Source organism: Pseudophryne corroboree, chromosome 3 (assembly GCF_028390025.1).
Source record: "Pseudophryne corroboree isolate aPseCor3 chromosome 3, aPseCor3.hap2, whole genome shotgun sequence".
Lineage (NCBI taxonomy): Eukaryota > Metazoa > Chordata > Amphibia > Anura > Myobatrachidae > Pseudophryne > Pseudophryne corroboree.
In genome coordinates this window covers 466,024,198-466,050,558 of record NC_086446.1, presented here as the reverse complement: position 1 = coordinate 466,050,558, position 26,361 = coordinate 466,024,198, and the positions used below count along the sequence as shown (strand labels likewise).

The 26,361-nt window shown below is 48.5% G+C and overlaps 1 protein-coding gene across 6 annotated transcripts in view; it reads right to left on the bottom strand.

Moving 5' to 3' along the window:
• The window catches only part of USP36 (ubiquitin specific peptidase 36), a 211,766-nt gene that overhangs the window by 91,541 nt on the left and 93,864 nt on the right, over nucleotides 1–26,361 (bottom strand). For all 6 annotated transcript variants that reach the window (XM_063960725.1, XM_063960721.1, XM_063960724.1 and 3 more), the window contains 2 exons: nucleotides 16,154–16,221; nucleotides 15,977–16,047 (listed from right to left, as the gene is read on the bottom strand). In XM_063960725.1, coding sequence (XP_063816795.1) covers nucleotides 15,977–16,047; nucleotides 16,154–16,221 — 139 coding nt within the window. The remainder of the gene's footprint in view (nucleotides 1–15,976; nucleotides 16,048–16,153; nucleotides 16,222–26,361) is intronic.

Sequence of the window (26,361 nt, the reverse complement as noted above, 5' to 3'; positions counted from 1 at the left end):
AGTCCCCTCCACATATATACGGAGAGCCCGTACCACATCCAAAGACCTTTCTTTGGAAGACAAACCAGGAGAGATAAAGGCCGGAACCACAATCTCTTGGTTAAGGTGGAAAGATGACACCATCTTAGGCAGATAACCAGGGCGAGTACGGAGAACTGCCAGGTCACAATGAAATGTCATGAAAGGCGGACGACAGGACAAAGCGCCTAAGTCCGACATTCTTCTAGCAGAGGCAATAGCCAACAGGAACAGGACCTTAATAGTAAGCCATTTCAGGTCCACCGAATCAAGAGGCTCAAAGGGAGACCCTTGCAGGGCATTAAGGACAACAGACAGATCCCATGGGGACACAGGAGGGACATAGGGAGGTTGTATCCGCAAGACACTCTGAGTGAAGGTATGAACGTCAGGAATAGACGCAAGTTTCCTCTGAAACCACACAGACAAGGCAGAAATATGAACCTTGAGAGAGGCCAGACGAAGGCCTAAGTCCAGGCCTTGTTGCAGAAAAGCCAGACGCCATGCGGTTCTGAACTTGTAAACATCGTAGTTCTTAGAAGCACAACAGGTGAAGTAAGAGTTCAAGACCCTGTAGTAAATCCGAGCCGAAGCCGGTTTACGGGTCTTCAATATAGTTTGGATGACCGCCTCAGAGAAACCTTTTGTCCTCAGGAATGACGCTTCAAGAGCCATGCCATCAGCGCCAGTCTCGCCAGGTCTGGGTAGACACAGGGGCCCTGAATAAGGAGGTCTGGGCGTTGAGGAAGTAGTAGAGGAGGTTCCATCGATAGACCCTGCAGGTCTGAGAACCAATGCCGTCTAGGCCACGCTGGAGCAACTAGAAGTAGCATTCTTGCTTGAACTTCTGCACAACCCTGGGCAGGAGTGACACTGGAGGGAACACGTATGGCAGTCTATGGCAGTCGAAATTTCCATGGAATTGCCAATGCGTCCATGAATGCTGCTTGAGGATCCCTTGTCCATGATCCGAAGACCGGAACTTTGTGATTGTGTCGAGACGCTATCAGGTCTACGTCTGGTAGGCCCCACTTGTCCACTAGGAGTTGAAACACCTCCGGATGAAGGCTCCACTCTCCGGCGTGTACATCCTGACGACTGAGGAAATCCGCTTCCCAGTTGAGGACACCCGGAATGAACACTGTGGATATTGCTGGCAGATGGCGTTCCGCCCATTGAAGAATTCTGGACACTTCGGCTTCGAGTGCCGCATTGATGATTTATGTGCGCCACAGCGGTGGTGTTGTCCGACTGTACTTGAACAGGCCTGTTCCTTAACAGAGGCAGGGCTAGTGTCAATGCATTGAACACTGCCCGCAGTTCCAGAATGTTGATGGGGAGGAGAGACTCCTCCTTGGTCCAGCGACCCTGGAGAGTGTGTTGCTCGAACACCGCGCTCCATCCCCACAGACTGGCATCCGTCGTCAGGAGCACCCAGTGGGGAATCCAGAAGGGACGGCCCCTGCTCAACTGTTGATCCTGGAGCCACCAGGACAGGGATAAGCGGACCTCCAGAGTCAGGGCCATCATTTGAGACCTGAGCCGCTGAGGTAGACCGTCCCACTTGGATAGGATTAACCGTTGGAGAGGGCGGGAATGGAATTGGGCATACGCGACCATGTCGAAAGTCGACACCATCAGGCCTAGTACTTGCATCGCCAAGGGAATAGACACTTTTGGGCGAGAGAGGAAGTATCTGATCCTGTCCTGAAGCCTCAGGACCTTCTCTGGATACAGAAACAGCTTCTGGCTCTGCGTATCCAGCAGGGCCCACATGTGCACCATACGGCGCGCAGGGACCAGGGAGGACTTTTTCCAATTGAGCAGCCATCCGTGGGCTGTGAGGAATTGCAGAGTTAGCTGGAGAGGACTCAGGAGGACATCTTGGGAGTTTGCCAGGATCAGCAGGTCGTCCAGATATCGCAGGATCCCGATTCCCTGTTGACGGAGATGAGCTGTCATCACGGCCATGACCTTGGTGAAAATCCGAGGGGCTGTAGTCAGTCCAAATGGCAGAGCCCTGAATTGATAATGGAGGTTGCCAATAGCACACCGCAAATATTGCTGATGCAAAATGGCAATAGGTACATGCAGGTAAGCATCCTGTATATCCAGGGATACCATGTAGTCCCCAGGTTCCATGGCCAGTACAATGGAGTGCAGTGTTTCCATACGGAACTTGGAAACTCTCACAAACTTGTTCAGTGACTTGAGGTTGAGAATAGGCCGGAAAGACCCATTGGGTTTCGGTACTAGAAACAGGGTCGAGTAGTAGCCCCTCCCTGTTTGGGAGATAGGCACCGGCACCACAACTCCTGTCTCCAGGAGGGATTGGACAACCAAGTGTAGGGCTTGCGCCTTCAATGGGTCCGATGGGATGACGTTGCACAGAACTGATGAGGGGGACGGCTCTTGAAAGAGACTGCGTACCCGTGAGAGACAACTTCCTGCACCCATGCGTCTGAAGTGGTCCTTAACCAAACCTGGGTGAACTGCAGGAGTCGGCCTCCCACCCTGGGGACCCCAGGGGGAGGCCCACCCCATCATGCTGCAGGCTTGTCCTGTTTGGAAGCAGGCTGACGGGCAGCCCAGGATTGTTAAGATTTGGGCTTACCGGTCTTGGAAGTACGAGGCTTGCTCGAGTACCCCAGACCCTTTGATTTACCTGAGGTCCGAAAGGAACGCAAAGTAGTACTTCTAGCTTTCGGAGCAGTAGCAGTATTAGGAAGGCACGCAGTCTTAGCAGAGGCTAAGTCAGTTACGATCTTATTAAGATCTTCTCCAAAAAGGATGTCTCCCTTAAAAGGGAGCTCCTCCAGAGTCTTCTTAGAATCTTGGTCCACCTTCCAGGACCGCAACCATAAAATCCGGCGAGTCAAAATAGATGTAGTGGACGCCAGAATATCTGCCTCAGAGGACGCCTCTTCAATATAATGGGAGGCGGTAGTAATATGAGACAGACACTGTTTGGGAATGTCAGAAATATCCTGAAGTAGCTCTTCCTCCAGTACCTGGACCAACGCATCAACAGCTTTTGCAGCCCAGGAGGCCGCAATAGTGGGCCTGTGAATTGCCCCAGTTAGGGAATAAATACACTTCAGGCATCCCTCCACACGCGAATGTGTCGGCTCCTTCAGGGAGGTGACAGTAGTGACAGGCAGAGAAGAGGAAACCACGATCCGTGCGACATGCGAGTCGACTGGCGGTGGAGTTTCCCACTTGTTAGTTAACTCCGCAGGGATAGGAAAACGAGCCAACAACTACTTGGATAGGGCAAACTTCCTTCCTGGGGAGACCCAAGCCTCTTGACGTATGTCAATTAAAAGGTCAGAGTGACGTTTGAATTTATCAGGCTATTTTGATGCAGTAGTGGGATCAGCTTCATCATCAATCTGGAGAACCATTTTGATAGCTTCCACTAATTCAGGGACATCAACCTGAGGTACATGCTCCCCATCAGAGTCCGCTGAGTCAGAATCAGTCGGATCAGTATAGGCCCCATCTTCATCAGAAGAAGTATCTGCAACATGAGTGGATTGAGAGGAGGAAATCCCACGCTTGGAGGACCCCTTAGCCCCAGAAGGCTGAGATGTAGACTTAACCAAGGATTTATTCAAAACCTGTATCTGGTTAGATAGTGTGTCCGCCCAAGTCGGGTTAGCTACAGGGACAATTTGTGGCTGCAATGGCACAGGCAATCCCACAGGGGGCGTAAGACGTGTTACCAAAGTATTTAACATACAAGAAAAGGCGGCCCACGGTGGCTCTTGGTTGGCCACAGGGCCCACAGAAGGAGTGGGAGATGTAAGGAACCCAGTACCCACATCCCCAGCAGCAGGTTCCCCTCTTGGTAAATCTGTGGAAACAGCACTGCCAGATGCAGGAGCGTCCACGGAATTCCCGCCCTGTGTGGCAGACATTATGAGGAATGTAGCCGTGGGGCACACACTACAACATAGCCAAACAATAGGAATACCGTAATCCCCTGGTTTATGTTCTAATAAAAGCAGGACACAAACAGAGGAATGAATCGGCATGGAGTGACTGAAAATACACAGAAAAAATACACTGAGATGTATAGACTGTGTAGCACTATATAGGTATATTTATATTCAAATAAATGTGGACCCTGACGCACTTATCCTCACAGGGTTCAAAAATAGGATTTTGGTACCTACCGGTAAATCCTTTTCTCTTAGTCCGTAGAGGATGCTGGGGACTCCAAAAGGACCATGGGTATAGACGGATCCGCAGGAGCTTGGGCACACTATAAAGACTTAAACTGGGTGTGAACTGGCTCCTCCCTCTATGCCCCTCCTCCAGACCTCAGTTAGAAAACTGTGCCCAGGAGAGATGGACATTTCGAGGAAAGAATTTATTGTTATAAACACGGTGAATGTCCTACCAGCTCACACCTCAAACACACCGTAGAACGTGGCATTCAGTAGAATACCAGCCCACGGCATGAACAAAACACAGCCACATGCTGAGAGAATATGTAACACAAACCGTGTGTCCACATAAGCAAAAATAAGACCCCGCATGCCATGGCATGAAAAACGGTAGCAACCGCCTGACAGAGAAGACACACCACCAGGGTGTAACCAAAAACACTAACTGCAAACACCGTACGCACTGGGACGGGCGCCCAGCATCCTCTACGGACTAAGAGAAAAGGATTTACCTGTAGGTACCAAAATCCTATTTTCTCATACGTCCTAGCGGATGCTGGGGACTCCAAAAGGACCATGGGGTTTATACCAAAGCTCCAAAACGGGCGGGAGAGTGCGGACGACTCTGCAGCACCGAATGAGCAAACAAAAGGTCCCCAACAATCAGGGAATCAAACTCGTAGAGCATAGCAAAAGCGTCTGATCCCGACCAATAATCCGCTCGGCAAAGTTGAACCGCCTAGACTCCTCGGGCATTCGCCCAAGAAGAGCCCATCTTTCCATTAGAATGGGCTTTCACTGACTTTGGTAACGGCAATCCAACCGTAGAACAAACATGCCAAATCATATCACAGATTCAGCGTGTAACAGACTGCATACTGCAGTCGTCCCAAGCATGTTGGGAGCATACCGGACAAACAGAGCCTCTGTTTCTCCAAACTGAGCCAAATTGGCGACCTAACATGCAAAAAAAAAAAAAAAATATTCTTACATTTTACTCAAGGCTATCAGCCCCCCATCCGCAGCCCTTGGATGGGGGGGATAGCCTCGGGCCACGGCCGCAGGGCGCTGTATAAAAGTGACCCCCGGCTGTGGCATTATCTGTCCAGCTAGTGGAGCCCGGTGCTGGTACAAAAAATACGGGGGACCCCTACTCTTTTTGTCCCCCGTATTTTTTGCACCAGGACCAGGCGCAGAGCCCGGTGCTGGTTGTTAAAATACGGGGGATCCCCTGTCATCTTTTTTCCCGTATTTTGGCAACCAGGACCGGCTCAAAGAGCCCGAGGCTGGTTATGCTTAGGAGGGGGGACCCCACGCAAATTTTTTTCGGGTTTTTTACCGTTTTTAAAAAAAAAAATTTAAAATCTAATTAAAATCCGTCAAAACGGCCGTTTTTCGACAGTGGGACTGTCGAATCCGTTTTTTATTGAATATGTCGAATTCCGGCACCCATCTGCCGGAATTCGACGGTCGAATTGTGTCGAATTAAAAAACGGGCGAAAAATTGCCGCAATTCGCCCGCAATTGCATATACCCCTAAATACACAAAAAACTAGCTGGGGACCCTATATACAGGGGGTAACCCCCTGTATAACTTACTTTTTGTCCCAACGCAGCCCAGGGCGCCCCCCCTGCGCCCTGCACCCACGGAAGCCGTTGGTGTGTGGGAGCTATGGACCGCAGCGTGCACGCTGTGGTCTCCCGGCGGGGCGAAGACACCCGGTGTCCGGGTATGTCCCCCCGCCCGGGATCCTTTCATAAATGCCGCCCAGGGCGCTCCCCCCCAGCGCCCTGCAGGCCGATGGAGAGCGGGAGCAGAGAGCGCAGCGCTACCGCTGCTGCTCCCTCCCGTTCGCGGCGCACTGGCGGGGCGGGCACCGAAGTATGTCCCCCCGCCAGTGATTTAATCTGTTAAATACTGCCCAGGGCGCTCCCCCCCAGCGCCCTGCACTCTGCAAGCTCGGTGGAGTGCGGGAGCCGGGAGCGCAGCGCTACCGCTGCTGCTCTCTCCCGTTCACGGCGCACTGGCACCAAATTATGTCCCCCCCGCCAATGAAGTACAGATTTTATGTTATCTGCTGCCCAGGGCGCTCCCCTCCCAGCGCCCTGCACCCTGCAAGGTGATGGTAAGCGCGGGAGCAGGGAGCGCAGCACTACCGCTGTCTCTCCCCCCTGCAGCACCCTGGCGGGGTGAATATACGCTGTGCCCAGGCACCGTAATATGTCCCCCGTCAGCATTGTAGACCGTCATCAACATGCCCCCAGGGCGCTCCCCCCCAGCGCCCTGCACCCTGCTAGAGACGTTGGTGTGTTGGAGCATGGAGTGCAGCCCTACCGCTGCTGTTACCTCCGTTACTGAAGTCTTCTTTTCTTCCAATACTCACCCGGATTGTTTCTTCTGGCTTCTGTGAGGGGATTGACGGCGCGGCTCCGGGAACAAGCAGCTAGGCGCACCAAGTGATCGAACCAAGTGATCTGGAGCTAATGGTGTCCAGTAGAGATGAGCGGGTTCGGTTCCTCGGAATCCGTACCCGCCCGAACTTCATGTTTTTTTACACGGGTCCGAGCGACTCGGATCTTCCCGCCTTGCTCGGTTAACCCGAGCGCGCCCGAACGTCATCATCCCGCTGTCGGATTCTCGCGAGGCTCGGATTCTATCGCGAGACTCGGATTCTATATAAGGAGCCGCGCGTCGCCGCCATTTTCACACGTGCATTGAGATTGATAGGGAGAGGACGTGGCTGGCGTCCTCTCCGTTTATAGAGAGTGAGACTAGAGTAGAGAGAGACACAGTAGTAATTTTGGGGAGCATTAGGAGGAGTACTTTAGGAGGAGTACTACTACTTGCTGAAGTGATAGATAGATAGTGTGACTGTATAATGTATATCTGACTTGTGGGGGAGACACTGACAGTGGGGAGCAGTTAGAGTCTGAGAGCAGGACTCAGGAGTACATATAACGTACAGTGCACACTTTTGCTGCCAGAGTGCCACACTGCCATTGTGACCACACTGACCACCAGTATAATATATATTGTGATTGTCTGCTTAGGAGTACTACTTGCAAGTTGCTGATAGTGTGACCAGTGACCTGACCACCAGTTTATAATAATCACCACCAGTTTAATATATATAATATATATATATAATTGTATATAATATATATATAATATTGTATACCACCTACCCGTGGTTTTTTTTTTTTTTTCTTTCTTCTTGATACATACTACTATAGTAGCTTACTGTAGCAGTCTGCGGTGCTGCTGAGCTGACAGTGTCCAGCAAGTCCGTCATCAGTCATTACATAATAAATATATATTATATACCTGTCCGGCTGCAGTACTAGTGATATTATATATATATATATATTGATTTCATCTCATTATCATCCAGTCTATATTAGCAGCAGACACAGTACGGTAGTCCACGGCTGTAGCTACCTCTGTGTCGGCAGTCGCTGGTCCATCCATAATTGTATACCACCTACCCGTGGTTTTTTTTTTTTCTTTCTTCTTGATACATACTACTATAGTAGCTTACTGTAGCAGTCTGCGGTGCTGCTGAGCTGACAGTGTCCAGCAGGTCCGTCATCAGTCATTAGTACATAATAAATATATATTATATACCTGTCCGGCTGCAGTACTAGTGTGATATTATATATATATATATATATATATATATATATATTGATTTCATCTCATTATCATCCAGTCTATATTAGCAGCAGACACAGTACGGTAGTCCACGGCTGTAGCTACCTCTGTGTCGGCAGTCGCTGGTCCATCCATAATTGTATACCACCTACCCGTGTTTTTTTTTTCTTTTCTTTCTTCTTGATACATACTACTATAGTAGCTTACTGTAGCAGTCTGCGGTGCTGCTGAGCTGACAGTGTCCAGCAGGTCCGTCATCAGTCATTACATAATAAATATATATTATATACCTGTCCGGCTGCAGTACTAGTGATATTATATATATATATATTGATTTCATCTCATTATCATCCAGTCTATATTAGCAGCAGACACAGTACGGTAGTCCACGGCTGTAGCTACCTCTGTGTCGGCAGTCGCTGGTCCATCCATAATTGTATACCACCTACCCGTGGTTTTTTTTCTTTTCTTTCTTCTTTATACATACTACTATAGTAGCTTACTGTAGCAGTCTGCGGTGCTGCTGAGCTGACAGTGTCCAGCAGGTCCGTCATCAGTCATTAGTACATAATAAATATATATTATATACCTGTCCGGCTGCAGTACTAGTGTGATATTATATATATATATATATTGATTTCATCTCATTATCATCCAGTCTATATTAGCAGCAGACACAGTACGGTAGTCCACGGCTGTAGCTACCTCTGTGTCGGCAGTCGCTGGTCCATCCATAATTGTATACCACCTACCCGTGGTTTTTTTTTTTTTCTTTCTTCTTGATACATACTACTATAGTAGCTTACTGTAGCAGTCTGCGGTGTTGCTGAGCTGACAGTGTCCAGCAGGTCCGTCATCAGTAATTACATAATAAATATATATTATATACCTGTCCGGCTGCAGTACTAGTGATATTAAATATATATATATTGATTTCATCTCATTATCATCCAGTCTATATTAGCAGCAGACACAGTACGGTAGTCCACGGCTGTAGCTACCTCTGTGTCTTTTAGTTGTGCCTATTAAAATATGGAGAACAAAAATGTTGAGGTTCCAAAATTAGGGAAAGATCAAGATCCACTTCCACCTCGTGCTGAAGCTGCTGCCACTAGTCATGGCCGAGACGATGAAATGCCAGCAACGTCGTCTGCCAAGGCCGATGCCCAATGTCATAGTACAGAGCATGTAAAATCCAAAACACCAAATATCAGTAAAAAAAGGACTCCAAAATCTAAAATAAAATTGTCGTCGGAGAAGCGTAAACTTGCCAATATGCCATTTACCACACGGAGTGGCAAGGAACGGCTGAGGCCCTGGCCTATGTTCATGGCTAGTGGTTCAGCTTCACATGAGGATGGAAGCACTCAGCCTCTCGCTAGAAAACTGAAAAGACTCAAGCTGGCAAAAGCACCGCAAAGAACTGTGCGTTCTTCCAAATCCCAAATCCACAAGGAGAGTCCAATTGTGTCGGTTGCGATGCCTGACCTTCCCAACACTGGACGTGAAGAGCAAGCGCCTTCCACCATTTGCACGCCCCCTGCAAGTGCTGGAAGGAGCACCCGCAGTCCAGTTCCTGATAGTCAGATTGAAGATGTCAGTGTTGAAGTACACCAGGATGAGGAGGATATGGGTGTTGCTGGCGCTGGGGAGGAAATTGACAAGGAGGATTCTGATGGTGAGGTGGTTTGTTTAAGTCAGGCACCCGGGGAGACACCTGTTGTCCGTGGGAGGAATAGGGCCGTTGACATGCCTGGTGAAAATACCAAAAAAATCAGCTCTTCGGTGTGGAAGTATTTCAACAGAAATGCGGACAACATTTGTCAAGCCGTGTGTTGCCTTTGTCAAGCTGTAATAAGTAGGGGTAAGGACGTTAACCACCTCGGAACATCCTCCCTTATACGTCACCTGCAGCGCATTCATAATAAGTCAGTGACAAGTTCAAAAACTTTGGGCGACAGCGGAAGCAGTCCACTGACCAGTAAATCCCTTCCTCTTGTAACCAAGCTCACGCAAACCACCCCACCAACTCCCTCAGTGTCAATTTCCTCCTTCCCCAGGAATGCCAATAGTCCTGCAGGCCATGTCACTGGCAATTCTGACGAGTCCTCTCCTGCCTGGGATTCCTCCGATGCATCCTTGCGTGTAACGCCTACTGCTGCTGGCGCTGCTGTTGTTGCTGCTGGGAGTCGATGGTCATCCCAGAGGGGAAGTCGTAAGCCCACTTTTACTACTTCCACCAAGCAATTGACTGTCCAACAGTCCTTTGCGAGGAAGATGAAATATCACAGCAGTCATCCTGTTGCAAAGCGGATAACTGAGGCCTTGACAACTATGTTGGTGTTAGACATGCGTCCGGTATCCGCCGTTAGTTCACAGGGAACTAGACAATTTCTTGAGGTAGTGTGCCCCCGTTACCAAATACCATCTAGGTTCCACTTCTCTAGGCAGGCGATACCGAGAATGTACACGGACGTCAGAAAAAGACTCACCAGTGTCCTAAAAAATGCAGTTGTACCCAATGTCCACTTAACCACGGACATGTGGACAAGTGGAGCAGGGCAGGGTCAGGACTATATGACTGTGACAGCCCACTGGGTAGATGTATGGACTCCCGCCGCAAGAACAGCAGCGGCGGCACCAGTAGCAGCATCTCGCAACCGCCAACTCTTTCCTAGGCAGGCTACGCTTTGTATCACCGGTTTCCAGAATACGCACACAGCTGAAAACCTCTTACGGCAACTGAGGAAGATCATCGCGGAATGGCTTACCCCAATTGGACTCTCCTGTGGATTTGTGGCATCGGACAACGCCAGCAATATTGTGTGTGCATTAAATATGGGCAAATTCCAGCACGTCCCATGTTTTGCACATACCTTGAATTTGGTGGTGCAGAATTTTTTAAAAAACGAGAGGGGCGTGCAAGAGATGCTGTCGGTGGCCAGAAGAATTGCGGGACACTTTCGGCGTACAGGCACCACGTACAGAAAACTGGAGCACCACCAAAAACGCCTGAACCTGCCCTGCCATCATCTGAAGCAAGAAGTGGTAACGAGGTGGAATTCAACCCTCTATATGCTTCAGAGGTTGGAGGAGCAGCAAAAGGCCATTCAAGCCTATACAATTGAGCACGATATAGGAGGTGGAATGTACCTGTCTCAAGCGCAGTGGAGAATGATTTCAACGTTGTGCAAGGTTCTGCAACCTTTTGAACTTGCCACACGTGAAGTCAGTTCAGACACTGCCAGCCTGAGTCAGGTCATTCCCCTCATCAGGCTTTTGCAGAAGAAGCTGGAGGCATTGAAGGAGGAGCTAAAAGGGAGCGATTCCGCTAGGCATGTGGGACTTGTGGATGCAATCCTTAATTCGCTTAACAAGGATTCACGGGTGGTCAATCTGTTGAAATCAGAGCACTACATTTTGGCCACCGTGCTCGATCCTAGATTTAAAACCTACCTTGGATCTCTCTTTCCGGCAGACACAAGTCTGCTGGGGTTCAAAGACCTGCTGGTGACAAAATTGTCAAGTCAAGCGGAACGCGACCTGTCAACATCTCCTCCTTCACATTCTCCCGCAACTGGGGGTGCGAGGAAAAGGCTCAGAATTCCGAGCCCACCCGCTGGCGGTGATGCAGGGCAGTCTGGAGCGACTGCTGATGCTGACATCTGGTCCGGGCTGAAGGACCTGACAACGATTACGGACATGTCATCTACTGTCACTGCATATGATTCTGTCACCATTGAAAGAATGGTGGAGGATTATATGAGTGACCGCATCCAAGTAGGCACGTCAGACAGTCCGTACTTATACTGGCAGGAAAAAGAGGCAATTTGGAGGCCCTTGCACAAACTGGCTTTATTCTACCTAAGTTGCCCTCCCACAAGTGTGTACTCCGAAAGAGTGTTTAGTGCCGCCGCTCACCTTGTCAGCAATCGGCGTACGAGGTTACTTCCAGAAAATGTGGAGAAGATGATGTTCATTAAAATGAATTATAATCAATTCCTCCGTGGAGACATTGACCAGCAGCAATTGCCTCCACAAAGTACACAGGGAGCTGAGATGGTGGATTCCAGTGGGGACGAATTGATAATCTGTGAGGAGCGGGATGTACACGGTGATATATCGGAGGATGATGATGAGGTGGACATCTTGCCTCTGTAGAGCCAGTTTGTGCAAGGAGAGATTAATTGCTTCTTTTTCGGTGGGGGTCCAAACCAACTCGTCATTTCAGTCACAGTCGTGTGGCAGACCCTGTCACTGAAATGATGGGTTGGTTAAAGTGTGCATGTCCTGTTTATACAACATAAGGGTGGGTGGGAGGGCACAAGGACAATTCCATCTTGCACCTCTTTTTTCTTTCATTTTTATTTGCGTCATGTGCTGTTTGGGGAGTGTTTTTTGGAAGGGCCATCCTGCGTGACACTGCAGTGCCACTCCTAGATGGGCCCGGTGTTTGTGTCGGCCACTAGGGTCGCTTAGCTTACTCACACAGCTACCTCATTGCGCCTCTTTTTTTCTTTGCGTCATGTGCTGTTGGGGGAGTGTTTTTTGGAAGGGCCATCCTGCGTGACACTGCAGTGCCACTCCTAGATGGGCCAGGTGTTTGTGTCGGCCACTAGGGTCGCTTAGCTTACTCACACAGCTACCTCATTGCGCCTCTTTTTTTCTTTGCGTCATGTGCTGTTTGGGGAGTGTTTTTTGGAAGGGCCATCCTGCGTGACACTGCAGTGCCACTCCTAGATGGGCCAGGTGTTTGTGTCGGCCACTAGGGTCGCTTAGCTTACTCACACAGCTACCTCATTGCGCCTCTTTTTTTCTTCTTTGCGTCATGTGCTGTTTGGGGAGTGTTTTTTGGAAGGGCCATCCTGCGTGACACTGCAGTGCCACTCCTAGATGGGTCAGGTGTTTGTGTCGGCTACTAGGGTCGCTTAGCTTACTCACACAGCTACCTCATTGCGCCTCTTTTTTTCTTTGCGTCATGTGCTGTTTGGGGAGTGTTTTTTGGAAGGGCCATCCTGCGTGACACTGCAGTGCCACTCCTAGATGGGCCCGGTGTTTGTGTCGGCCACTAGGGTCGCTTATCTTACTCACACAGCTACCTCATTGCGCCTCTTTTTTTCTTTGCGTCATGTGCTGTTTGGGGAGTGTTTTTTGGAAGGGCCATCCTGCGTGACACTGCAGTGCCACTCCTAGATTGGCCCGGTGTTTGTGTCGGCCACTAGGGTCGCTTAGCTTAGTCATCCAGCGACCTCGGTGCAAATTTTAGGACTAAAAATAATATTGTGAGGTGTGAGGTATTCAGAATAGACTGAAAATGAGTGGAAATTATGGATTTTGAGGTTAATAATACTTTGGGATCAAAATGACCCCCAAATTCTATGATTTAAGCTGTTTTTTAGTGTTTTTTGAAAAAAACACCCGAATCCAAAACACACCCGAATCCGACAAAAAAAATTCGGTGAGGTTTTGCCAAAACGCGGTCGAACCCAAAACACGGCCGCGGAACCGAACCCAAAACCAAAACACAAAACCCGAAAAATTTCAAGTGCACATCTCTAGTGTCCAGTAGCCGAGAAGCAGAGCCTTTAAACTAAGAAGAAGTAGGTCCTGCTTCTCTCCCCTCACTCCCACGATGCAGGGAGCCTGTAGCCAGCAGGTCTGCCTGAAAATAAAAAACCTAACAAAGTCTTTCAGAGAAACTCAGGAGAGCTCCCCTAGTGTGTGACCCATCACTCCTGGGCACAAAGTCTAACTGAGGTCTGGAGGAGGGGCATAGAGGGAGGAGCCAGTTCACACCCAGTTTATGTCTTTATAGTGTGCCCAAGCTCCTGCGGATCCATCTATACCCCATGGTCCTTTTGGAGTCCCCAGCATCCTCTAGGACGTATGAGAAATATAGTGATAGCAAGGGTGTGATACAGAGCACACACAGTAGCTATATGGCACACTCAGTCACAAACACAATGCAGGTCCAGTGCAATAAAACTGCACTGTACAGGCAATTTACATACAATAGCAGATATGTATATGCAGAGAGCTATAACAATGCACAGCAGTACTGGATGTATATCACAGAATAATTGTACCACCTATTCTGTCAGCAACACACTTATTTCTTAACGAACACAGTCAAATAACAAGTGTATTGTATAAGCAGTAGATGGCGCCCGGAGCTGGGGGGAGGGGCTACAGGCAGCGCTCTATCCCCACAGTGCTGGACTTCACTACCGGTACTCAGTGGAGCCCAAAATATATGTCTGTGCTCCGTTTACTGCCCTGGTGGATATAGTGGGGTCCCTGAGCAGTACAGTGTCCACACCAGCCGCTTGGTCCGTCTCCCATGGGCCGCGCGCAAATCGCGATTTGTACCCGTCGGGTCCCCCTGGGGGACCCTCTTACCTCCTCCCCAAGCCCTGCAGCCATGCGATCCTGGAGATGATGCAGCGGCGGTGTGTAAGTACCGCTGTAAGTACCCGGGAATCAGGCCACGGGAGTATACAGCGCCGCAAAGGGGAGGTGATGGAGCCGCAGCACGGCATGTCTCCCAGACTTAGAAGTGCTGCGGCTCACTCAGCATAGTAAAAGCTTTCTTAATTTTTCAAAGTTTTCAGGGCTGCCTCAGGAAGCCCCCTCTGTTAGTGACCTGCACTGCAGGCACCAACTTTAAAACTGAACTCCTGTGCACGGAGGAGGGGTTATATAGAGGAGGCGGTGCAGTGCATCCTGGGAACAGTCAAAGTTTTTAGCCTGTTGGTGCCTCGGATCAAGATCCAACTCTACACCCCGATGTTACTCCCTGTGGAATACCAGTGTACCCCGCTGCAGAAAGACCCTTTTTTGCACCCCCTCACCATATGACCAATGTATTTTACCCCCATCCCCTCTCCAGCATCATTTACTTTATATTTTTATATTCCTCCTCCCCCACACCCAATTGTTATTGATTCCACTCTCCACCCAACCTCCCGGGAGCCCCCACTCCCATAAGCATAACATCCACATAAACAAATTATCCAGAAACCCTACAGCGGAGGAAACAGTTTGGACAAACCCTGTGTCCCACAGCAAATCTAAGCAAAAGTTAATACAGGTTGAGTATCCCATATCCATATATTCCGAAATACGGAATATTCCGAAATACGGACTTTTTTGAGTGAGAGTGAGATAGTGAAATCTTTGTTTTTTGATGGCTCAGTTTACACAAACTTTGTTTAATACACAAAGTTATTAATAATATTGTATTAAATGACCTTCAGGCTGTGTATACAAGGTGTATATGAAACATAAATGAATTGTGTGTATGTACACACACTTTGTTTAATGCACAAAGTTATAAAAAATATTGGCAAAAATTACCTTCAGGCTGTGTGTATAAGGTGTATATGTAACATAAATGCATTCTGTGCTTAGATTTAGGTCCCATCACCATGATATCTCATTATGGTATCTAATTATTCCAAAATACGGAAAAATCCGTTATCCAAAATACCTCTGGTCCCGAGCATTTTGGATAAGGGATACTCAACCCTGTAGTACCAATCATGGGTAAGTAACTCTCTCCTGGAGAACTGTCAAGTCCATTAAAATAAAAGAGAATATGGCAGCACTGTAAATTTGTTTAGAACAACGGTCCTCCAAAACTGAGCCTCTGTGCAAAATGGGTACCGGCTTATGGAGGCCACAAAGATTCCTCTAGTAACTCTGACAAATAGATCGCCTTACGAGGTAGATTTGAGGAAACTAAACACTAACTATGCCTAAATAAATCTGTGGATACAGCTAGACGAGGAACAATTTTTATTAATACTTAAATGTTAATTGCTTATTGTTATGATACCAGATTGTGTCTGTATCACTAAATCAGTTGTCTACACAATTTAAATGGAAAACATAAATAAAATAAACATCATTATATAATTTTAAAGAAGAAGAATGGGCAAACTACATTTACGCTCAATATATCTGCTTTCCACCATGGCAGTAAAATAAAGTAATCCTACATAAATAACAAAACATACTAATCTTGAGTCCAATATTACAAATAACATTTATATATACATATAATCAAAAACCTCAGTATTAGTCAATATTGTATAAGTGTTAATCAACTACAATAAAGAAAGTTGGAAATTACCCGTATCTCCAGTGCGATGTCCAAATATGGGTCGAATGTATCAGAGACGCTCTTACAAACTGAACATTTTACTAAAAAGAAAGGATATGGAAAATTGGATTTGGTTGAGAGCTGCAGTATGTGCCTCAAATAATATTTGTTTTATTTTATTGAAAGACGTTTGCAGTAGTCACTCACCTCGAGAGCGTAAGTATCCTCCAAATATCTGATGCACTAAAGTCGTAGCTTGACTTTGGCGATCCAGCCTATGGATGAGAACGTTCTTTTCAAAATTAACTTTTATGAAAGAGCATTGGCAATCGGCTGTTAATTATTCCCAAATCAAAAATGAGTGTCCTAAATACCAGATTGATGTTGTGAAAACTACTTAACTGAAAGTCCTCAGGCATGAATAAATAAATGTTGGCCCAAGAGATGAACGAGAACAAACAGGAGTGTCTCCTTAGTTAAGTATACAGATGTCCTGGAAAAATAGGAATTTAATACCTACCAGGTAATTTCTTTTCTTGTAGTCCGTAGGGGATACTGGGAAATGTAGTTACCATGGGGTATAGATTGGGTCCATAAGAAATCAATAGTGTGTGTGCTGGCTCCTCCCCTCTATGCCCCTTCTGCAGACTCTAGGAAGACTGTGCCCGAGGAGAGTGACATACTTTGAGAGAAGGATACATAAATACATAAACAGCGGTGAGGCAACGAACCAACACACAACAACAAAGAGGTAGCAGAGCTACCCAAACCAAAGGATAGCAACACCAACCAGAACAAGGAACAGGGACAGCAACAGCAGACCCAACCAAGAAACTTACAACCAGGTAACCAAGAAAACGAAGCACTGAGGCGGGCGCCCAGTATCCCCTACGGATTACGAGAAAAGGAATTACCGGTAGGAATAAAATTCCTATTTTCTCTAACGTCCTAGGGGATACTGGGAAATGTAGTTACCATGGGGAAGTCCCAAAGCTCCCAGAATGGGAGAGAGTGTGCTGAGACCCCTGCAAAACCGCCTCACCAAACCGAAGATCATCACCAGCCAAGGTATCGAACCTACAGAACTTCACAAACGTGTTCGAACCTCGGCACAACTGTAAGGCCGAGACGCCCCGGGCAGCCGCCCAGGAAGAACCGATGACCTTGTGGAGTGGGCTTGAATAGAAGTCGGAAAAGGCAATGCATCAGAAGAATAGGCCTGTTGAATCGTCAACCTGAGCCATCAAGCAATGGACCGAATAGAAGCAGGACATCCAATTTTAGTAGCGTCATAAAGGACAAAAAGCGAGTCAGACTTCCTGTGACTAGCGGTCCTCTAGACATAAATTCTCAAAGCCCTAACCACGTCCAAGGACTTTGGAGCAACCGATGTGTCAGACAGTACCGGAACCACTATCGATTGATTAATGATAAAAGCCAAAACCACTTTCGGCAAAAACTGTGGGCGAGTCCTGAGCTCCGCCCTATCCTCGTGAAAAATTAAATAAGGGCTCTTACAGAATAAGGCCCCCTAATTCTGACACGCGCCTCGCCGAGGCCAAGGCCAGTAGCATGACAGTCTTCCAAGTAAGATATTTCATGCCCACTCTGTTCAAACCAGTCCGACTGGAGAAAGGTCAGAACCACATTGAAATCCCACGGAGCCGTGGGAGGGACAAAGGGCGGTTGGATGCGAAGAACACCCTTCAGGAACGTTTGTACTTCCGGAAGTACAGCCAGCTGTTTCTGGAAGAAGATGGAGAGAGCAGAGATCTGAACCTTGACGGAGCCCAAGCGTAGGCCCATATCCACGGCTGCTTGCAGGAAGAGCAGAAAACGGCCAAGATGAAAATCCACAGTAGAATATTTTTTATCCTCACACCAAGAAATATATTTTTTCCAGATACAGTGGTAATGTTTAGACGTGACCACCTTACGGGCTTGGACCATAGTTGAAATAACCATTGAGGAATGACCTTTCCTGGCTAGAATCTCCCTCTCAACTTCCAAGCCATCAAACGCAGCCGATGTAAGTCTGGATAGACGAACGGCCCTTGTCGAAGAAGATCCTTGAGAAGTGGCAGAAGCCAAGTCTCCTATAGAGACATGGCAAGAAGGTCTGCATACCGCGCCCGTCGAGGCCAATACGGGGCAATCAGAAATGCGTGAATGTTTTCCCTTTTGAGTCTTTTTAGAACTCTGGGAATGAGAGGTATTGGAGGTAACAGTTACGCGAACAGGAAAGTCCACGGTGCTGTCAGAGCGTCCACCACTGCAGCCTGCGGATCCCTCATTCTGGAACAATAACAAAAGAGGTACTTGTTGAGTCGATAAGCCATCAGGTCTATCTGTGGACAGCCCCACCAGTGAACTAGCTGTTGAAACACCTGAGGGTGAAGGCCCCAATCCTGCAGATAGTGGTCGTGCCTGCTGAGGAAGTCCGCTTCCCAATTGTCCACGCCTAGAATGAATATGGCTTAGATGGTCCTTGCGTTGGCTTCCACCCAGAGGAGTATCTGTGACACCTTTCGCATTACGGCCCTGCTTTTTGTTCCTCCCTGTCGGTTTACGTACGCCACCGCCGTGGCGTTATCCCAGTGTACCTGAATGGCCTGGTTTTGGAGAAGATAAGAGGCCTGCAGAAGAGCATTGTAAATTGCCCTGAGTTCCAGAACATTTATCGGGAGTGCAGATTCCTGACCCGACTACTTTCCCTGGAACGGAGCCCCCCAGGGTCACAGCCCCCAACCCCGGAGGCTGGCATCCGTTGTCAGGAGAGTCTGAGATTGAGTACTGATACTCCGACCCTCCACAAGGTGAGAGACCTGTAGCCACAATAGGGAGATCCGTGCTCTTGGCGACCGAGCTATACTCTGGTGCATGTGTAGGTGAGACCCTGACCACTTGTCCAGCAGATCTAGCTGGAATGGACGGGCATGGAAACTGCAGTACTGAATTGCCTCATAGGAGGCCGCCATCTTTCCCAGTAGGCGGATGCAAAGGTGAACAGAGACCCTGTGAGGTCTGAGCACCAAGCGGATCATAGCTTGGATTGTCAATGCCTTGTCCATGGGAAGGAACACCTTCAGAGACACAGTGTCCAGTATCATTCACAGGAACTGAATCCATTGCGACGGTTCCAGGTGAGATTTCTGGAAATTTAGAATCCAACCATGATCCGTAAGAAGGCGAGTAGCCAAGTTGATGCTGTTCAGCAGACTCTCCCTGGACACCACCTTTATCAGGAGATCGTCCAAGTAGGGAACTATGTTGACTCCCAACATGCGGAGTTACATCATCATCTCCGCCATGACTTTTGTGAATACCCTTGGGGCTGTGGAGAGACCAAAGGGTAAAGCCTGAAACTGAAAATGCTGGTCCAGTACAGCGAATCTTAGATAAGCTTGATGAGGGGGCCATATCAGGATGTGTAGCTACTCATCCTTAACATCCAGGGACACCAAGAATTCCCTTTCCTCCAGACCAGAGACCACCGCCCTTAGGAATTCCAACTTGAACCTGAACACACGTAGGTACGGGTTCAGAGATTTGAGGTTCAAGATCGGCCGTACCGAACCGTCCGGCTTCGGACCCACAAATACACTGGAAAAAAATCCCCTGTTGTGCAACAGAGGAGGCACTGGAACAATAACCTTTGTTTGTAGTAGTTTTTAAATGGCATCTTGCAAGATAACTCTTGCTACAGGTGAAGCTGGTAAGCTGGACTTGAAGAATCGGTGAGGAGGTAGTGCTTGAAATTCCAATCGGTACACCTGGAATATGAGGTCCCTCACCTAATGATCCCGGCAGGAGTTCGCCCACACGTGGGCAAAGTGTTGAAGACGAGCACCTACCTGAAAATCTCCCTGCAGCTGGGGCCAACCGTCACGCGGAGGGCTTAGTGCAGACATGTCCAAACTGAGGCCCTCCAGCTGTTGTGAAACTACATATTCCAGCATGCCCTGACACAGTTTTGCTGTCAGAGAATGCTAAAGCTGTGTCAGGGCATGCTGGGATGAGTAGTTTCACAACAGCTGGAGGGCCGCAGTTTGGACATGCCTGGCTTAGTGGATGAGGATCCGGAGGTCTGGGTCAGAGATCCAGCAGCTGCTGGTTTGCGGGACTTACCTCTATTTCCCCTAGCTGCATATGAGGCACCTCTGGCTCTGCCTCTAGATCTGGCCACACAAAAGGACTGCAGAGAGGGCCCAGGATAGGGACGTCTAGCAGGAGGAGCAGCGGGCGGCAGATAGGTAGACTTCCCCGCCGTCGCTTGAGAAATCCACTTGTTCAGTTCTTCCCCGAACAAGGCATCCCCTGTACATGGAAGATTTTCCATGCCTTTCTTGGAATCGGCATCTGCTGACCATTGTCGCAGTCACAGAGCCCTGCGAGCCAAGATCGCCACTGCTGTGGCACGGGCATTGATGAGGCCTATTTCTTTGATCGCCCCACTCATAAAATTTGCAGCATCCTAGATAAGATGCAGTAGAGTCAGCATCTCATCCTGAGGTAGAATGTCAAACCCCTCTATTATATTATCAGACCATTTGACCATGGCCCTTGTAATCCAACCGCAAGCAATAGTGGGCCTCTGTGCTACGCCCACTGCTGTATAAATTGATTTGAGTGTAGTCTCAATTTTACGGTCAGCCGGGTCTTTGAGAGAGATAGCCCCATGTACAGGCAGCACAATCTTACGTGAAAGCCTGGACACTGAAGTATCCACACAGTGTCGGACTGGGGCATGTAGGGCCCACCGGGGGAATGCAGTGGTAGGAGCCCACGTTAGGGGTGTGACCAATCTGCAGAGGGGGTATAGACTGCCACCTCATTGGTTTGACTAACCATTAGAGAGTGCAACATCTAGGCTGCTTCATAAATATATACAGTAAATTCAGCTGCTGCATGCATGATAATGTACCACATTAATAACAGATTAATAACAACAATGCACTGTAGAAAATACACCATAGTCCAGTATAAGGTAACATATGTATAATGTATAATTCAAGTGCACAGTCTAGAACCTGATCCTTAGAGCAGGAGGTGGGCCCCCAGGCGGTAGGGCCCACCGGTGGTTTTCCCTGTACCCCTGTGGGCCAGTCCAAGCCTGTATCCACACACGGGGGCTTTTCCCATACTTTCCTATCCTCAGGTGGGAAAGGAAAAGAATTTAGCAACCGTTTAGGTGTTTGAAATTTTTTTTAAAGAGTGAGTTTACTTCCTTAGATATAGGGAAGGTGGCAGAAGATTTTGATTTTATATTAAAAAACAATCTTCCTCAGGTTCTGTCTCCTTATCCGGTATGTTGAGGACTTCCCTAATAGAATAGATTAGAGCCTCCACACCCTGAGACAGAGTATTATCACCCTCCATATCCACCTCCCCTTCATCCATATCTGCCATGTCATTATCAGAGTCAGATTGGAGCACATGTGGGAGCGTGCATTTATGAGAGACCAGCAGGGGGGGGGGGGGGTCTGAGTAGCCTGCCAATAGCATTGATCCAAAAATCATCCACAGATTTTTTTTAAGGGTCTGCCTTTCCTGTCTGGCAGTAGCCAACTCTGTATTTATATTATTAATCATTCCTTTAAATTATTCTAACCACTCTGGTTCCTGAACGCTACTTCCCTGCAAAGGTAGAGAACACTGGGTACATAGGAGAGATCTCCCTGGTGAAGGGGAAAACTTAGCATTGCACGAGGAAATAACACAGTTCAGTGAAAACACAGGAGAGTGAAATAACAAAGTAAACCTTAGACAGCCTGAATGGAGTGACACAGGGGTATAATCAAAAAGCGTCGGATCCATTCTGACAACACCTATTCAAATCTCATCTCAATTCGACTTTTTCAAGACGAATTGAGATGAGGGACCCAGAGGAGGAGAGGGGGGGAGCCACGGGGACAACCGCCGGCAGACGGAGGAGATCAGCGCTACAGTAGCGCTGCAGGAGGATGTCACACAGTAGCGCTGCAGGAGGATGTTACACAGCCGCCTGACCTCACGGCAGTGTCCACCCGGCTCCAGCAAGCGTGACCTCACTTCCTAGAGCCGGGAGGAAGCTGCCGTGAGCGGCGCGGCTATGTGACATCCTGCTGCAGTGCTACTGTAGCGCTGATCTCCCCTGGCTGCCCGCGACTGTCCCCCGTCTCCCTGCGGCTCCCCGCCCCCTCTCCTGCTCTAATCCCTCATCTCAGTCCGACATTTTTTTATGTCGGACTGAGATGGTCGAAAAGGGGGCCAAAACAGACACGTTTCCGACACAAGCACATGGATCGGCAGCTATTCCGCCGACTTGTCAAAAAAAATAAGAATTTACTTACCGATAATTCTATTTCTCGGAGTCCGTAGTGGATGCTGGGGTTCCTGAAAGGACCATGGGGAATAGCGGCTCCGCAGGAGACAGGGCACAAAAAGTAAAGCTTTTACAGGTCAGGTGGTGTGCACTGGCTCCTCCCCCTATGACCCTCCTCCAGACTCCAGTTAGGTACTGTGCCCGGACGAGCGTACACAATAAGGGAGGATTTTGAATCCCGGGTAAGACTCATACCAGCCACACCAATCACACCGTACAACTTGTGATCTAAACCCAGTTAACAGTATGATAACAGAGGAGCCTCTGAAAGATGGCTCCCTAAACAAAATAACCCGAAATAGTTAACAATAACTATGTACAAGTCTTGCAGATAATCCGCACTTGGGATGGGCGCCCAGCATCCACTACGGACTCCGAGAAATAGAATTATCGGTAAGTAAATTCTTATTTTCTCTATCGTCCTAAGTGGATGCTGGGGTTCCTGAAAGGACCATGGGGATTATACCAAAGCTCCCAAACGGGCGGGAGAGTGCGGATGACTCTGCAGCACCGAATGAGAGAACTCCAGGTCCTCTTTTGCCAGGGTATCAAATTTGTAAAATTTTACAAACGTGTTCTCCCCTGACCACGTAGCTGCTCGGCAGAGTTGTAATGCCGAGACCCCTCGGGCAGCCGCCCAGGATGAGCCCACCTTCCTTGTGGAATGGGCCTTAACAGAATTAGGCTGTGGTAGGCCTGCCACAGAATGTGCAAGTTGAATCGTGTTACAAATCCAACGAGCAATCGACTGCTTAGAAGCAGGTGCACCCAACTTGTTGGGTGCATACAGTATAAACAGCGAGTCAGATTTTCTGACTCCAGCCGTCCTTGAAATGTATATCTTTAAAGCTCTGACAACGTCCAACAACTTGGAGTCTTCCAAGTCGTTTGTAGCCGCAGGCACTACAATAGGCTGGTTCAGGTGAAACGCTGACACCACCTTCGGGAGAAAATGCGGACGCGTCCGCAGCTCTGCCCTATCTGAATGGAAACTTAAATAAGGACTTTTATAAGATAAAGCCGCCAGTTCTGATACTCTCCTGGCCGAAGCCAGGGCCAGTAACATAGTCACTTTCCATGTGAGATATTTCAAATCCACCTTCTTAAGTGGTTCAAACCAATGGGATTTGAGGAAATCTAAAACTACATTTAGATCCCACGGTGCCACCGGAGGCACCACAGGAGGCTGTATATGCAGTACTCCTTTGACAAAAGTCTGGACCTCAGGAACTGAGGCCAATTCTTTTTGGAAGAATATAGACAGGGCCGAAATTTGAACCTTAATAGATCCCAATTTGAGACCCATAGACAATCCTGATTGCAGGAAATGTAGGAAACGACCCAGTTGAAATTCCTTCGTCGGAGCATTCCGACCCTCGCACCATGCCACATATTTCCGCCAAATGCGGTGATAATGCTTTGCGGTGACTTCTTTCCTTGCCTTAATCAAGGTAGGAATGACTTCTTCAGGAATGCCTTTTTCTTTTAGAATCTGGCGTTCAACCGCCATGCCGTCAAACGCAGCCGCGGTAAGTCTTGAAAAAGACAAGGACCCTGCTGAGGCAGGTCCCTTCTCAGAGGTAGAGGCCACGGATCGTCCGTGACCATCTCTTGAAGTTCCGGGTACCAAGTCCTTCTTGGCCAATCCGGAGCCACTAGTATCGTTCTTACTCCTCTTTGCCGTATAATCCTCAATACCTTTGGTATGAGAGGCAGAGGAGGAAACACATATACCGACTGGTACACCCAAGGTGTTACCAGCGCATCCACAGCTATTGCCTGCGGATCTCTTGACCTGGCGCAATACCTGTCCAGTTTTTTGTTGAGGCGAGACGCCATCATGTCCACCATTGGTTTTTCCCAACGGTTTATTATCATGAGGAAAACTTCTGAATGAAGTCCCCACTCTCCCGGGTGAAGATCGTGTCTGCTGAGGAAGTCTGCTTCCCAGTTGTCCACGTCCGGGATGAATACTGCTGACAATGCTATCACGTGATTCTCCGCCCAGCGAAGGATCCTGGCAGCTTCTGCCATTGCACTCCTGCTTCTTGTGCCGCCCTGTCTGTTTACATGGGCGACTGCCGTGATGTTGTCCGACTGGATCAACACCGGTCTTCCTTGAAGCAGAGGTTCCGCCTGGTTTAGAGCATTGTAGATTGCTCTTAGTTCCAGAATGTTTATGTGAAGAGACTTTTCCAGGCTCGTCCACACTCCCTGGAAGTTTCTTCCCTGTGTGACTGCTCCCCAGCCTCTCAGGCTGGCGTCCGTGGTCACCAGGATCCAATCCTGTATGCCGAATCTGCGGCCCTCCAGTAGATGAGCCTCCTGCAACCACCACAGAAGAGATACCCTTGTCCTTGGAGACAGGGTTATCCGCTGATGCATCTGAAGATGCGATCCGGACCATTCGTCCAGCAAATCTCCCTGAAAATGTTTTGCGTGAGATCTGCCGAATGGAATCGCTTCGTAAGAAGCCACCATTTTTCCCAGGCCTCCTGTGCATTAATGCACTGATACTTGGCCTGGTTTTAGGAGGTTTCTGACTAGGTCGGATAACTCCCTGGCTTTCCCCTCCAGGAGAAATACCTTTTTCTGGACTATGCCCAGAATCATTCCTGGGAACAGCAGACGTATCATCGGAAAACACAGCTGCGATTTTTGGAATATTTAGAATCCACTCGTGCTATCGTAGAACTACTTTAGATAGTTCGTTTCCGACCTCCAACTGTTCTCTGGAACTTGCCCCTTTCAGGATATCGTCCAAGTAAGGGATAATTAAGATGCCCTTTTCTTTGAAGAGAGTCATCTTTTCGGCCATTACCTTGGTAAAGGCCCGGGGTGCCGTGGATAATTCAACGGCAACTTTTGAAACTGATATTGACAGTTCTGTATCACGAACCCGATGTACCCTTGTTGAGAAGGGCAAATTTGGACATGGAGGTAATCCTTGATGTCCAGGGACACCATATAGTCCCCTTCTTTCCGGTTCGCTATCACTGCTCTGAGTGACTCCATCTTGATTTGAACCTTTATGTAAGTGTTCAAAGATTTCAGATTTAGACTATGTCTCACCAAGCCGTCTGGCTTCAGTACCACCATATAGTGTGGAAGACTAATACCCTTTTCCTTGTTGTAGGAGGGGTACTTTGATTATCACCTGCTGGAAATACAGCTTGTGAATTTTTCCCAATACTGCCTCCCTGTTGGAGGGAGCCGTTGGTAACGCAGACTTCAGGAACCTGCGAGGAAAAGATGTCTCGACTCTCCAATCTGTACCCCTGGGATAATACTAGTACGATCCAGGGGTCAACTTGCGAGTGATCCCACTGCGCGTTGAGACTCTTGAGACTACACCCCCACCTAACCTGAGTCCGCTTACACGGCCCCAGCGTCATGCTGGGGACTTGGCAGACGCGGTGGAAGGCTTCCTTTCCTGGGAAGGAGCTGTCTGCTGCAGTCTACTTCCCTTTCCTCTATGTCTGGGCAGATATGACTGGCCTTTTGCCCGCTTGCCCTCATGGGAACGGAAGGATTGAGGCTGAAAAGACGGTGTCTGTTTCTGCTGAGATGTAACTTGGGGTAAAAAGGTTGGATTTCCAGCTGTTGCCGAGACCCCCAGGTCCGTTGGACCGACCCCAAATAACTCTTTCCCTTTATACGGCCATACTTCCATGTGTCGTATGGGATATGTATCACCTGACCACTGTCGTGTCCATGACATCTTCTGGGAGATATGGATCACGCACTTATTTTGATGCCAGAGTGCACATATCCCTCTGTGCATCTCGCATACATAAATATATAATGCATCCTATTAAATGCTCTATATCAATCAAATATTTTCAGTCAGGGAAACCGACCAAGCCAACCCAGCACTGCATCTCCAGGCTGATGGCGATCGCTGGTCGCAGTATAACCACCTTATGTGTGTATATACTTTTTAGGATATTTTTCCAGCTGCCTATCAGCTGGCTCCTTGAGGGCGGCCGTATCTGGCGACGGTAACGCCACTTGATAAGCGTGTGAGCGCCTTATTCATTCCCAACGCGCC